Source organism: Cynoglossus semilaevis, unplaced genomic scaffold (genome assembly GCF_000523025.1).
Source record: "Cynoglossus semilaevis isolate Cse_v1.0 unplaced genomic scaffold, Cse_v1.0 scaffold1033, whole genome shotgun sequence".
NCBI classification, from domain to species: domain Eukaryota; kingdom Metazoa; phylum Chordata; class Actinopteri; order Pleuronectiformes; family Cynoglossidae; genus Cynoglossus; species Cynoglossus semilaevis.
In genome coordinates, this window is record NW_007585109.1 from 305,149 (window position 1) to 320,587 (window position 15,439).

The following is a 15,439-nucleotide window of genomic DNA, read 5'->3' on the forward strand; positions in this document are numbered from 1 at the left end:
AGATAGATAGATAGATAGATAGATTAAAAAATCTGTTTGAAATCTATTATTTAAGAAACACTTCGGACATGGGATGCATTTTCTTTAACTAAAAGAAACTACAGTTCAACATTGTGACATTCAATCATCCATGTAACAAATTAAAATGACCCATGTTCTTCTTGATGACCACTGGTTCCAGTAGCTGTGTTTTAAACAGTTACATGTAAACTACAGAACAGTCTTTCTACGATGTTCTAAATGCTGGCAGTTATTATTATTTATCTATAAAAACAACTTTTTAACTATATAAACACTTAATTTTTTTTATCTAATTCAGTTTCTCAGCATTCAATAGGGTTAAATAATAATAAATAATTATAACACAGAAACTGCAGTGAAAATAAATGACAGCACAAAACCCAACTGAATAGGTGAAAACACTCAATTAAACTGTATTTCAGCCCCTTTTCCTCCTAAGTGTCACCAAATTTAAGTCCCGGTTTATAATTTGAGAAACATTTCTCTGGAGATACTGTGCTCAAATAAGTCTTAAAAAAACAAACAAACAAAAAACTTTCATACAATGATGGTGAATGTGTTCTTAAAGTACTAACTTCTGTAGTAGTACTCGGAGTAAATGTTTAGTATGTGCTGTAAAATATAACGTGATAAATGTTATCTTTGTTAAAATGTTACAGTTCTACTGTCATGTGCAGAATTATCTCCCAAAGTTAACTTTCTTTAATTATTAAATATTATGCGTCTCTATTGTCCATGCTACACATGCGGTCTATCACGTTTTAAATATATATATATATATTAAAATGCTGTTCCTTATTTGCACAGATAAAGAATAAATCATCTCTGTTCTATTTTGTGAATCAAACAGCAGCAGATCAAACCTCAGAGACATTAAAGTTTGTCTGCTCTTCATCGGGAAAAATAACACATCTCTACGCAATCATTAACCATTTCCTTAGAGACATGGAGGTGTTAAAGTGCTGTGCCGGGCTCACTTTCAGCCCCGACCTCTTGTCATCTGCCCCGAGTTGTTGTAAATGTAAATGTGAATTTAAATGTGAATGTGAATGTGCTGCTACTTGCTGCGGTGCGGTTGTTGTTGACAGAGATTTGTCCCGCAGGTGATAATTCCTTCCAGCGCCTGCTTTAAACCCTCCAATAAACATCCACCAATTAGGGCCTCACACAGAGAAGAAGAGAGAAAAAAAAAATTATAGACGGTTTTAACACAACCGCAACAAACGCAGATCACCCAGGTAATCAGGAGAAGACTGCCACCGTGTTGGGATAAATCCCATATTTTTGTGATCTGTGAGGAATGAAGATGATGGATCCAGAAATCGATTTATCTTCACCCAGAACGGTGGTACTCCCTTTATTTATTTATTCATTCCCCCCTCTCCACAATCTACGTTTGCTTTTAAAAAGGAAAATCAAAGATAAACGTGTGGACGTGTTAGATTTCATAACGGGGGCCTCGCTGACAGGACAAAGGAGTGTGGAGACAGATGTAGGCCCATCATTTGCAAATCCCCGTAGGATGCTTCTCCTCCATCAGCACGTCAGCCTTTTTTCACAGCATGGGCGACACTCTGCAAGTGTCTGCTCCACATCAAAGCGGACGTGAGTGAAGCCCGGTGACAGTGATGAATGCAGTGAAAACATGGCCGGATCTTCACTAGTGTCCCCTCGCCGTCTCACAGAGCGCAGCCAGCGAAGAGATTCGGCACCGAGTCGACTGAGCAGGGACGGAGAGAGGAGATGCTGCTACTGCGGCCGGGAGAGGAGGCTCACAGCTGGACATGGAGCGCCCTCTGATGGCCCATCTCTGGCTATAACACAGAAGCATCGTTTTCACGCACGCGCACACACAAAATAATATATTTTATTTAAGGGCGCCTTTCAAGGCTCTTAAGTCACAGTACGACTTAAAAAAACAAACAAAAAACTCATTAGACAAAATTAGTTAAAAACGGTTAAAACAACAGTCAGTGAAGTTAGTGGTATGTTGTATGTGCTTGATGGAAGAATTGTTTTGTTTTTTTAAATAATTACACAATCAGAATTTCTGGCCTGTGAAGGTGAGGGGCTGACGGTGATGATAACTAACACATGCCTATAATATCTCTGACTTTCAGGTTTAATTCTGTTGTGAAGGGCAGAGGAGTCATAGTAAATGTTGATTTGATTTATTGTATTTTCTTCCATCAGGTGATGTCACTATATTACAGTTTATCAAAATATTAAAGTATAAACATTTATATTCTTTTAATTATTTTTCTACAGCTCTTTCTCTTAAATGATATAACACTTTTTACAATACTGTAAAAAGGTACTTTTATTTCTACTACATCATTGTATGCATCACATGATGTATTGTTGTTACTAATATTCTTATTATTGTTCAGTATCAACAGTGTCAAAGCCTATTTTTATATTATTATTATTAATAATAATAACAATAATAATTATAATTTTTGTAGGATGGCACAATAGAAAATAAATACATTTTTAAATTAACGTTGTGAGTAACAAATAATAATTTGTACAAAATTAAACGTCTAATACATTTGTAATTTTATACAGTTATATGAATCATTTCTTGTATGACAAATCAAGGACAATATATATATAATACAGATTGTATGTGTAATATTTATTTTTTGGTTGAATTCCGTATTTATTTTCTGTGGTGGGGATATTCGTAAAGCGGTAATAATGACGCAGCAGCAGTGGAGATAATTGCATCCATCAGCAGCAGCTGAGTAAACCGAAGGACAGATTTGTAATAATTAAAAACAACGTGGACCCCTTGTGGTTATGTAGGGAAGCAGATATAGAAGTTACGGTGGCTAAGAGCGCACCGACAGACAGGGAGGGAGGCGGCAAGCTGCACCGACGGTTGGACATAAGTGTTTGCTGTTTGTTCTGCTCGTGAGAAGGACATCAAGGATCCACCACTGGAGTAAAATGGAAGACGAGGGGACGAGGAAGATGAAGGAGAAATTTGGCCTGAGGCGGGACATCTTGAAGGAGTTCCTGGCGGAATTTCTGGGGATATTTGTCCTGATCGTGAGTACCTCCCTCTGCACCTGTCAGCAGCTTAAACAGCAGCACGGTGATAATAAGGTGTCAAAGTGGATCCTCTAGGGGACGGGACTGTTGTCTCTCTCGTATGTCTCTATTCTGACTCACTGGGTTCTGAAAATAGAAGATTCTTCCCCTTTTGATGTGGTCGTATTAGAAATCCACGTGTGACAGAATGTGCTGAAAGAAACCATCCTAACAAGCCGTGACAACAGGAGAATATTTTTAGCTTTTCTCACATCTTATCTGCTTTATATTTAGACATTCATAACTCTATTTTCTGTCCATTTTCAGGCTAAGAATGTGCGCCACACTGCTGTTTCGAGTTATTAATGTGGTCTTTTTTATTTTCTGAAAGTTACAGCATTTGAGGACAAAACTTTCTAAAAAAAAGAAAGTAAAAAAAAGTAGTGTGTTCAGCTGTGGCTAAACTGTCGTGTTTAGTCATATCTACACAGGACAGTTTAGATGTGGCTAAACTGTGGCCAAAACAAACAAACAGAAAAACAACCTTACTTTAATTTAATTGTCTACATTTGTCACATTCAACCAGATGATAAAACGTTCACTCCCCTTTTAATAATTGGCTACATATTAGTAGCTTTGTATAACGTTCCCGTTTCCTGAACATTTTTTACTTAAGTCTGAATATTTTTTATTATTATTAAAAACATATAGAGCTTAATAATACCACAGACAAAGGTCTCTATGGAGCATTTGTCTTAAAGATATACTGTAGTTCTGTCCAGTTTTTTGCCAGTATTCCTGTGTTCACAGCGTCACTGTGTTAATGCACATCACTGGTCTGTGGAATGGCTGAATCTAGGTCAGTCCTATAGGGTTGGATGAATTGTCAAATAACGTTATTTCAATATACACATTTGAAGAATGTTATCATGAAAAGTACAGATGAAGCAACTAGGTGTAGAGATGCTGTCCTGGATACAAGTACAAGTAGGTTAGAATGGTGTTTTAAAGAGGATATTTCTGATTGGTTCTTCTTGTCAAGCCCAGCTGTATGTTCTGTGACAGACTAGGAACACCACAGTCTTCTTTCATTTTGGTTGACTGATTTCTTCTCAGCATTTTTTTTCCTCTCTAACTGATTTCTCCTCTTACCAGGGGGATTAATTATTTCCCAAAGATCCAAGTTGGACAAATTGTCTGTGGCACTCACAGGCTGTTGGTAGACAAGGGGGCGAGTGTTAACAGTGGCTATAATTGGAATAATTAAAAACAATAGCTCTTTCTGCTTCTACCCTTTGTGTTTTCCCTCTTGTCTGTGTCCCAGCTTTTTGGATGCGGTTCAGTGGCCCAGACGGTGCTCAGTAAAGGGGCTCTCGGCGAGCCTTTGACCATCCATCTGGGTTTCACCCTGGGAGTCATGATGGCCGTGTACATGGCAGGGGGTGTGTCAGGTAAATACAATACATCAGCTTAGAGCTCTACAAAGTTTGCTACAAATGCAAAATGTGACCCAAAATCCCAGCGACACCTTACGGTAGACACATGGAAATCAAAACTGTAATGTCAAGATAAATGTAAGACTTTTTCATTTGTTTTGTTTTAAAAATAATCCTCCTCCGGTAAACCTGACCTGTACAGGCCTTAATTCTGCACAATATTGATTTGTATATGACTATCTCATTGAAAGGAAATTCACATTGAATAATACTTGATGGTGTCTGGTAGCTGATTGGCTATTTTCTACACTTTAAATAATATTTCTATTCCATCATTATTCACAGTTCTAATTTTTAAAATAATTTTGGGCTAACATTTTGCAGTTTATTATCTTCTAAGCTAATATAAAGTTAGCTTAAAAACATAACATAAGCAAACCTTCTTAAAAAAGGTACACAGAAATATATACATATATATATATATTTGGCATAATATATACCAAATATATTGACTAGAATTCTGTCCAATATTACTGTTGTTAATATGTTGGATGCTGAGGACAGTGAAGATAATATATGGAGAGTTTCTGCTGCATGACTGGGCCATTTAGCCCCAGTGGGAGGCTTCTGTCCAAAGACATCTTTGAAGATGATCATAGGTATTGGACTAATGAGCTTTACAGGGGCAGGGGTCTCTGTAGAGGAGGGGGTCAGGTGTGACCGGTCTGCCTCCCTGGTCTCCTGTGGCATCACACCCCCATGGGAGAAGAAAGCACAATTGTTTTCACTCCGTGGTCTCAGATTTTAGATGACAGTGTACCATAAATGTGACACATCATGGTCACTCTGATGACCTGCAGCCTTAAGCAGATTCAGTCAGATTATGTCAGATGCAATTCAGACACACAGGTCTCGCTGTTTGTCGTGGTCAGTGTTTGCGAACAAGATTGGAAGATTAACAAAAAGGCGCATGGCTGATAGCCCCAGTGGTGTTACTAGACTGAGGTCAAAGCCAAGATCCCAAAGTGTTAAGTAAATGACCCCACACTGTCGTCGCAGCCCTCAAACACTTGGCTGGAATGTGTTGATGGACAATGAAGTGTAGGAAAACAGGTCAACTGTGACGACACCCAAACCCCAGTGGCTTTTATCTGAGGATACTTTGTAAGTCTTCAAGGAATGAAGATCGGAGAGTTGTTTCCTGACTGTTGCTAATGACAAAGTGTCTAAAAGGTCTGTTTCAGCTCAGCCATTGCTACAGTAAAGCAGCATAAACTTAGTTCATTTTCTATTTGAAGACATTCGCCAGTGAAGTGAAGAATCTCTTATTAAACATCATTATCAATGATACATAATTATAAAAAAAATCTTTTTTTTTTAATTAAATCTTTATTTTTTTGCAACTGGATGACTACATATATATATATATGTATATATATATATATATATATATACACACACACACTTACATGCTATCACTTCCTTTGTTAATTTTTGTTGTTGTTGTTGTTGTTTTTGTCATCAGGAGCCCACGTCAACCCTGCAGTCTCTCTGGCCATGGTGATCCTGAAGAAGCTGCCACTGAAGAAGTTTCCTGTGTATGTGGCAGCTCAATTCCTCGGAGCCTTTGCTGGATCCTGTGTAGTTTATGGATTGTATTATGGTATGGAATATACAAACACATTTTAACTTGATCTAATTTTGGTTCATATTTAAGAGTATGTTGGTGCTAAGTATAATTTGTGTGTTTTTTTCCTTCAGATGCTCTAATGGCTTTCACCAATGGAGAGTTCATTGTCACTGGTGCCAATGCCACAGCCAACATATTTGCGTCCTATCCTGCCAAACATCTCTCTGTGCTAAATGGATTTGTTGATCAGGTGAAGGCTTAATGCTAGAATATCCAGTATTCATTAGTTGATGATGATTCATGACCTACTGTACACAAGAACATATTGGCTCTGAGCAGCAGAGATATTCTGGTCTGTTTTAATGTGGAATTATTGATGCCAGCGAGATAGCCCTGGATTTTCTGTGTCTACAAGCTACTAGAGCAGACACAAATGTGAGTGCACATTTGGTGCAGTCGAGTGTATCAGAGGAATAGGAGCAGAAATAGACATAGGAGATGTTTACTGTCATGAACAATTAGACTTCGATGCTAAAAATAACAGCCATTCGTAGTGAAGGAATATGACGCATAGATTGTGAATAAGGAACAGATGCGGCCATGTGGTTGTAAACTATAGATGTAGCAGCAGCTTTTTTGTTGAATGGCTTCTATGCAGTGTACTGTTTAATCTTCTAGTTTGGCTCTGAATTTGATTTGAATTGACAAAACCAGCATCATAGGGTTTGATTTGGGTTAGGGATACAGTAGTTGGGATTATTAATGATGTTGATGTTCAGTTCTTAATGCTTAGGTTCAGTCTTTATATTAAAAGTATTACATTTTGTAAATCGTTTTATTTTAAATAATTAATTGAAATGAAAATGTCACTGTGTGGTTATATATTTTAATCTGTTAATTCTGTTGTTTTTATTAAAATTGGTCTAAAAATATGATAAATAATATTATAGTTATATAACAACATTTGTGTGTAATCTACACATGTTTACATGATTTTCCTTCAGTTTTCCGTGTAAAGCAGCACTACTGATGTAAACACAGACTGAAAGCAGGGGAAAGGGAAATCACTTAATAAGCTTAAGACAAAACAGCAGGGCAGAGGTCAACGTGGCAGATGAGGTCCATGAAAAGCATCTTCTCAACAGCAACAGCAACAAAAATGCACATTTTTTTTAATAATTGCCAAAGCTTTTTCCAGGTTATTGGAACTGCTGCTCTGATCCTGTGCATCCTGGCCATCACTGATAGGAAGAACATTGGAGCTCCCAAAGGCATGGAGCCTCTATGCATTGGTCTCATCATCATGGCCATTGGAGTGTCCATGGGTCTGAACTGCGGTTATCCAGTCAACCCGGCTCGAGACCTTGGCCCTCGCTTCTTCACAGCTGTGGCAGGCTGGGGTGTGGATGTCTTCAGGTGAGGCCAAATGTGTTAACATCCAAAGATATTCTGGTCTTCCCTGACTCACCTGCTCTTGTCCCTCCCACATGAAAGTTAGCATTCAGAGTCCCATCTCCTTTCCTGTGGTAAATTTAATTAATATTTTAAAGATCATGCATGTATTTCCTGCCGTCTGAGAGCTGAGTGAACAGGGGATCGAATACACAAAATTATAAAAGATTTAGTGCATGGTAACTGAAGTGGAACAGATGAGCACGTGTGCTCTTCACCAACTCCCTGTTCTCTTAGTCCCACTCACATTTGCTTGTATTTTATAATTTCAGACGTTTCCCCCTGATCAGACTGAAAATGACAGAATCATACAGATACATTTTTAGATGAAATACATGTTGTACTTTCTGGGTAAAAAATGTCTTTGGTTCTAAGCAGGTTTGAAGCACTACTGCAACATTTAGTTGTTGAAATAGAAAATAGCAATTTTGGAAGAAGTTACATTGTTGTAAACATGTGACCTGTTGACACAGTATACATTAATACTGTAGCTGCACATTGTTCCACCCTCCAAAAACTGTTACTGTGACTATTGGAAAACAAATCAATACAGGGAACAGGAGATTTTTCAAAGTTACAGTCTTTTATGATGGATATACAGTAAATTCTTGGTGTATTAAACAAATGTAACCTTTAGGTTTAGTTCTCCAGCACTGCAGTTGAAAAACAGGAGGCTGTCTATATTTTATTAAATGCACATCAAGTGTGACTTGTGTACTAAAAACTAAAACTGTCACAAAGATCAAACTTAAATGTCAACACATTTCTGTGTTTGGGGAGTCGTCTGCACAAGATGAGCAGCATATGTCTAACATTAACTTTGGACTTTGTCAACAAGGACACCATAACAGCCTATTTTTGATTGTTCAGAGTCTGAAGTCATGACAAAATATAGATAATATGTTAAAAAAAACCTCTAATTTTCCTACCTCCTGTCTTGCTGGAAATTCCTTACTTAAGGAAAAGCTGTGAAACTTTTATGGAAAGTTAATCACACATTACCCTGGTCACATTGTCCAGGGTCAAAGACACCAGTGTTAGGTTTGTGTTACATCTGAGGTGCTCAGATTCACATGCACCTTCCTTAAATGCTATTGGATCTGCTGCACTGCACAGTCCTGGCATGTTTCCCAGGAGGAGTTCTCTAGCTTCCTGATGAACGACTGAGCGTTCAGCAGTGGTCACAACCACGTCTGCTTTAGCACGCTTTCTTTACATTTCTTTTTATCCACATTCCAAGATTAGGCTTGGTGTTCTCTATGCTGTGATGACTGCCCTGAGTTTGGCTCAGAACTTATGCAAATGCAACCTAAGAAAGCTTCATACACAGCGAGAAACAATATATGTTCAATAACAATACATGTTTTATTCTAAGCAATTATTAAATGTATTTCTGCATTAGTGGTAAAAAAAGTTAACAGTTACCCTGCCTCCTACAGTTATATTTAGTGTTTTGTATTAAAACAGATACTGAGTTTAGGTCATTTATTTGACTATATATATATATATATATATAGAAGGTGACAAACTGTCAGGCACACAGTGCGTCAGCATGTGTGTGTTTGTGTGTGTGAATATGTCAATAATTTGACCATTAAAACATTCTTCCTTACTATTTTATAATGTTATAATTTAAGACCTTAGATAAAGTGCGTTATGTAAGCATGGTTCATCTTTTTCGCCTGTTCAGCTCACAGATTGACGTTTTATCTGTATGCCTCTGCTTCCAACACCGCAGCTTTAAATAGCAACATATGGTTCAAACGCAATATAGAAAGAATTAATGTGAACATAAGCCCCTGAAACTATCAGTATCATAGGAACTATCATATGCAGAGTAAAAGTTAGTGCTAAATCTGACATAATCCTTCAGGATTAATGATATAAATGCAGCATCAGCATACACAGTTGGTTGAACAGTACTAGCATACCGTAAATGTAACCCACAGTTGGGAAAACTGCAGTAGACAGTGTACAGTGGGTTTGTGTCTGTAATCCAGCGTGATCAGACCACACACTTGTTTACTACTGTCCTGAACATTAGCTCTGTTAACCAATGACCTTTCACCTCAAGTAAAAGCTACTACCAGACTACCACACTGACCAACACCCCTCGTCTGTCTGAGGTTGGTCAGGGCCACTGTGAGGACACAGGCAGTGGCATTAAGTCAGAGCTGCTTAAGACTTTACTGTAATCTGGGATCAACACATACTGCATGTAGTGATGATAAAAATAAATAAACGTATGTGTTAAAAGACAGTTTACACCATGGTGGATTTCCATTTTTTTTATGTGTTTATTGTTCCATTTGCGAAAGTTGTATCCGTATTTTTGCTGTAAGATTGTGAAACCAAGCTTAATATCTCCTGTCCTGGCTACTGACCCGTTACCATTACAGTCTACTGTACATTTCTAATGCATTCAACCAAGCCTTTTAAAACAACCTGATACCATTAAGTGTCAAACCAAAACTAAGTCTTATGTCAGACAAAGTTTTCTCCTAGAAATCATGAGACGAGCAGACTGACATTTTAGGAGTCATTGATGCACTTAAAGGTGTAGTCAGAAAGATTTCCTTACCTTTGGCCAGGACCGGTGCCAGCTCTCCTTGTTTACAACCTTTGTGAAAAGCTAAGCTACCATGAAAACATGAGCACAGCATCAGATTTATAATCCTGAAACATTTGTCTTGAAACATTGAAAATGTTAATCCCAGCATTAGCTAAAACCTATCCAAAATGAAACACAGTTAGACTGAACCAGAATTATAAATAAACACCAACATACTGTATATAAGCACTGGTAAAGTGGTTGTAGGTATAAATGGAATAAAATCTCACTAATTTCTGCTCATACTGTATGTCTCTTATTTCAGTGCTGGTGGCTGCTGGTGGTGGATCCCAGTTGCCGGTCCAATGGTGGGTGGAGCAGTCGGAGCTGGGGTTTACTTCCTCTTTATCGAGCTGCACCACCCTGAACCTGAGAAACAAGAGGAGAAGAACATTCAGGACAAATATGAAATGGTAACAATGAGTTAAAGCCACAGATCTGCTGTCATTATTCATCTCAGGCAGCAAATACATACATATATTTTTGAATATACAGTATATCAAGAACATTTAGCTTCTACCTGAATCCTCTTCACTGCTGTAGTTTTTATTTGACTCTTTAATCAACATCCCTAGGAAGTACATAATTAGTGGTCATATGCGTTTTCCAATAATTCAACATCATAATGATCTCTGTAATTCAAGAACCATGTAGTATTTATACCATATTCTACTGTTACTGTTATTTATACCATATTCTACTGTTACTTCACACCAATCTACCTTCGTGAGCAATATTACTGTGTTTTTTACAGCAGTAATATTTCACATCCTACGTCACTGTGTGACTCACAGGTGCTAAACACGTTCGTTTAGAAATAGGTGCATTTAATATTAGAAACACAGAGGAATGTGTGTTTTTATAATGCATTTGAAAAATCACATGACACATACCAGGTCAGCATTATACAGTAGCCGTCAGAGCAGAGGTCTGTAACAGGAGGACTGCTGATGTAACACAAGGGGTAGTGTCATTTATGGTGGATTAGACTTATTTTGTATTCACACATTTTCTTTTACTTTTTTTTCTCACATATGTCTGTGCATGAATAACTTTAACATGGATGCCATATACGTATGTTTCAAATGGATGCACGGTATAATGCCGTGTAGTGGGGCGTCCCTGTTCCATCTCCCTTTGTTTGATGCCTGCTTTAGATAACTACCAGACATCATGAACATTTTCTGTTAGTCTATAACAAAAAATGTATGACGCTTGGTCAATCTTAACACAAAACTAATCCTAACCCTAAAATAGACAGCATTATACTTTAATTTAAAATAGTTTATGTAGTAAAGGATATGATGTTGGTGTAAATGAGCTTGACCATGTAAACTGTGAGGTTACATCACTAGATTGTGCCCACTGTAAAACAAGGCAATCAAGTTTTTTTTTTTGTATTTTCACACTCATGGTGTGCATGACTTTGAGTAGACAGAGTGTGCATGTTCATTGTATGTCAGTAATTATGGTGAAAAAAGTATTAGATGTAGTAGTTAATGACACTGAATTAAAGATGGAGCAACCCATAAAAATGCAATAAAAATTAAAAGACAGAAAAACGTCACTGTTTTAACAAACTAAATTCTATCACATTTTTAAAATTTGACATTAATGTAACCGAAAAGAGCAAAAGATGGAATCTACTGCTGAATGTGCACATTCTTGTGACATCAAGTATAATAATGGTATCAATTAGAATAATGTGGTATGAAATATTGTTTGTTTTATTTTGGGTTCCTAAAAACAAGTATAATCATTTTTGTTTTGTTGTTTGTAACAGTCCAATGGTTTTGTATTATAAATGCATTTGAACTTTTTCATTTTTAGGAGATCTTTCCTCACAAACCAAAGTTTTTCTAAGCACGCAATAGAATTATAATACACTGCATACGTTATAATTTAAAATATAATTTTCTCTGCAGATAAGTGGCTTTTCTGGAAATTTCTGTCTTTTCAAATCTTTTTCCATCAAGTTTGTTTTTCATTTGAGAAAATACACTGCCAAAATACACAGGTCTTCTGAGAGAAGCCAGTTTGACAAGAATAAAAACACATGTAAAAATGATCACATTTATTCATAACATCTGTGTTGTGTAAGTGTCAGACTGTCAAGAGATTCCACTGTAACTTTGTTATTAGTAAAATTACAAAAAGGCATTTTCACTGATTCTATCTATGATCCAAATCAAATCTAAAAGTAACAAAGTCTCTTAGACAATTAAAAAAAAAAAGATATGTCAAACATATGCATGAAGACTCCATTCAGTCCAGAACTAGCTTTTATCTCAAATGTAAAATGCTGCTTTGTCATGCAGCACAATGACATTTAGTTGAAGGTCTACTTTATAAAAAAGAAGAAATTGATCAATTCTGCCCTTCAAATAGCCCAATATTCTTAAGTTCTGAAGTTATTCAAAAACGTCTGATAAAATGGCCCTTCAAATGATGCAAATGCTTTAATAAAACCAAACTCATTTGTTCCTTATTTCTTTCAAATCTTCTTCAAATCACTGTCACTCCTAATGTGCTAACTAACTGCGTATTTACTGTTGGTATGGTATCTTTCCAGACACACACTCTGTGTATTTGTGCACACGCATTTTCCTCTTAAAAGCAGCCATTGGCCAAGGTACTGTGTCTACAGTAACACACAAACACCCACGACACCCATAAACTGAGCCAGGAAAAGCAAACATTCACGGTGTTTGCTTTTCACCTGCTGATGTGACATCACACGTTAGACAAAATCTGACTTTAACTGTTCTGCTGCTGAACTGGAATAGTTCTATGGAGACCAGTGTAGTTTTAAACTAGGAAATGACACCAAGCTCCAGGTTACATTCAGAAGGCTGTCCAGATGGATCTTCTCGATTTGTTTTTACATCATACTGTATATTTGATGTATTATATTTGAATTATATGATTTAAATGATTTTAATGCCAACAACCTGGAACTAAGTGTATTGCCAAATTCAACACAGTACATTTAAATAAATGTATAAAATTGTTAGATTTATTTTGGTATTCAAATGAATACTAACTCAATGTGAGTTGAGCAAAGACGTGACGTAATATGAGGATATGTTTTTTTTTTTTTTTTCTTGTGAAGAGAGCAGCTGTGGAGTCTACCAGAATGGTAGTTGCATGGACACTGTTTGATCATTAACCATGTGTGTATGCTGTGCTGAGTCACTCTGTGAGAACATTCCAGTGTGAAGGTGACAGGCATTGCTGAGTGTTGCAGAAATTTGACTAAAAAAAACCATTACTTTCTCTTAATGTTAAAACAACAGCATTGAATATGTTGATTTATTTCAGTTCTATCTCATCAGGAAACGTCTTTTCCTGGACAAATGTAGAGTCAGTGAGACCAGTGGTCTGAAAACGGCACACCGGTATAGGACATTTTCAACTTCCCAGTCACTATCAGTCCATGCCTTGGTTCTTGCACAATGTCTTTGACCTGCACAGGTTGGCCAATCAGAATAAGACCAAATCCACCCAAGCCATAACCCCTTACTCCTGCCCAGTATAGTACAACGTGTTTCCCACAATGATGAGTCTGCTCTGAAAAAGCTGTTCCACTCGTTGACCAAAGATTGTAATCCTTCTGTGCCGCACCTGAAATACAAAGGACATGCTAAAAAGAGTCACGATGTCTGTGGTCAAACTGCTGTGCTGTTTGCTGTTGACTTATTCCATCAGTGAGGGCAAGAAAATCAAAGGAAGCAGATCAGGTGAGTGACGTGGGTTTAAACTCAAAAAGCTATCAAGTCTTATTGCAATGATAGAGATTCTCCACCTTAAGTGCATGCTGTTTTTGTTGTTATACTGTATGCTAGTTAGCATATGTCCTTGTAGTTCTAATATTATCAAGTGTCTCATTTACACTTTATTTCTGCATTTACAGAAAGAGCAAACACAATGATTGTAAGTCTGTGAATGTCTTTATCTGAACATATACTGTCAATCAGTACATTCAAATCATACAGGGTTTTTGGAAACCCTTATTTTTTTGTAAAACTGATTAATCATCAAAGACCAAGTGAAAATCAATGCAATAAAACTTAACTTTTTTTTAAATGAGGAAAACAGGAAAATTGACAGGAAAAAGTGAGAAACATTCCATTTTAGCAAAAACAGCATGTGGGACAGGAGAGACAAACTCGCTGTCCATAAATGACACTGGGTCCATATCTTTGTTAACAGTGACACTGCATTATGTCCTAGCACATGGATTGTAAAACTGTTCACCAGGAGAAAAATGATCAGAAATAATTAAGTTTGGTTGACCAGGAATTTGGCTACAAATGACACATTGTGAATTAAAATTGAATCAGACCTGCAAGAGGATGTTTTAGATTTTTAGATTTAAATAAGTTATTCTGACTGAGAACCAAAGTAGGATCACATGTTTAAGGAGCGGAAATCAGGAATGTTGTTTATATTTCATGAGTAAACACCCCAGTCCCCTGCCCCCACTAAAAACAACAAATCTGAAAACACTGCTGTGAGTTTTTACGCTTATTTTTCTTATACACTTTTTATTTCCTAAAAATACATTTCCCCTTGTGTTTATTAGAGGGCTTTTGTTAGTACACATTGTACTGTCTTTATCATTAATTAGAGCATGTTTACTCCAAAGAGTGAGACTGTTTCCAAATGCCTTCCATGCTCCTTGGGTAAATAGTCATAACAAGGAGGAAACTCCAAAGGAAGTGCAGGATTTAATTAACGGAGAGGCTGATTGGTGATGAATAATAGATGATTAGATTCCGTGCTGTCTATAGAGATGTTTACTTTGGCTTCATGTCAGCAGACAGAGCTCAGCTGATAGCTGATGTACAGTATGTATGCTCTGTGTTTATATATATATGTTATGTCAAGGCGCCTGTGTTTCTGTCCTTATGAAACTGTTGGACAATTAAATAAGCTGGACAGGAGTCAACAGTGAACCATGAAGGAAATGTAGTGATGATTTGTTAGGAGATCGGTCTCTAATGTTTGAGGGCGAGGCTGCTGAGGTTTTGGAGCCGTGGTTTTTACTCGTTAGGAGAGGAGGAGTTTCATTAGGACTCACAAGACAAGAGTCTGGAAGAGTTTGAATTATTTTTGTCACATGTTCTCTGTGTGTGTGTTGGGGGGTCTGTAAGGACCAGAGACACGGGAAAAGGAACAGAGGGCTCAAACTGGCCTTGGTGGTAAATTACAGATACAATTTCTTAAATACTGTCAGAATATAACATCAGT

General features: G+C 37.1%; 2 protein-coding genes across 2 annotated transcripts in view; both read left to right on the top strand.

Annotated features, from left to right (window-relative positions):
• Positions 1-2,788: 2,788 nt before the first annotated feature.
• Positions 2,789-12,674, top strand: aqp9b (aquaporin 9b). Its single transcript, XM_008336961.2, has 6 exons — positions 2,789-3,075; positions 4,382-4,508; positions 6,019-6,156; positions 6,255-6,373; positions 7,322-7,539; positions 10,452-12,674. Exons 1-6 carry the CDS (start codon positions 2,974-2,976, stop codon positions 10,612-10,614), a joined length of 867 nt encoding a protein of 288 aa, XP_008335183.1. The 5' UTR covers positions 2,789-2,973; the 3' UTR covers positions 10,615-12,674.
• Positions 12,675-13,672: 998 nt separating this feature from the next.
• The window catches only part of lipca (lipase, hepatic a), a 7,432-nt gene continuing 5,665 nt past the window's right edge, over positions 13,673-15,439 (top strand). The window contains exon 1 of the mRNA XM_008336963.3: positions 13,673-13,926. Coding sequence (XP_008335185.1) covers positions 13,827-13,926 — 100 coding nt within the window. The 5' untranslated portion in view covers positions 13,673-13,826. The remainder of the gene's footprint in view (positions 13,927-15,439) is intronic.

Coding starts and splice junctions, on each gene's coding strand:
- aqp9b (XM_008336961.2), top strand. CDS start 2,974: ATGGAAGACGAGGGGACGAGGAAGATGAAGGAGAAATTTGGCCTGAGG. Junction 6,157..6,254: donor AGTTTATGGATTGTATTATG/GTATGGAATATA, acceptor TTTTTCCTTCAG/ATGCTCTAATGGCTTTCACC. Junction 7,540..10,451: donor TGGGGTGTGGATGTCTTCAG/GTGAGGCCAAAT, acceptor CTCTTATTTCAG/TGCTGGTGGCTGCTGGTGGT.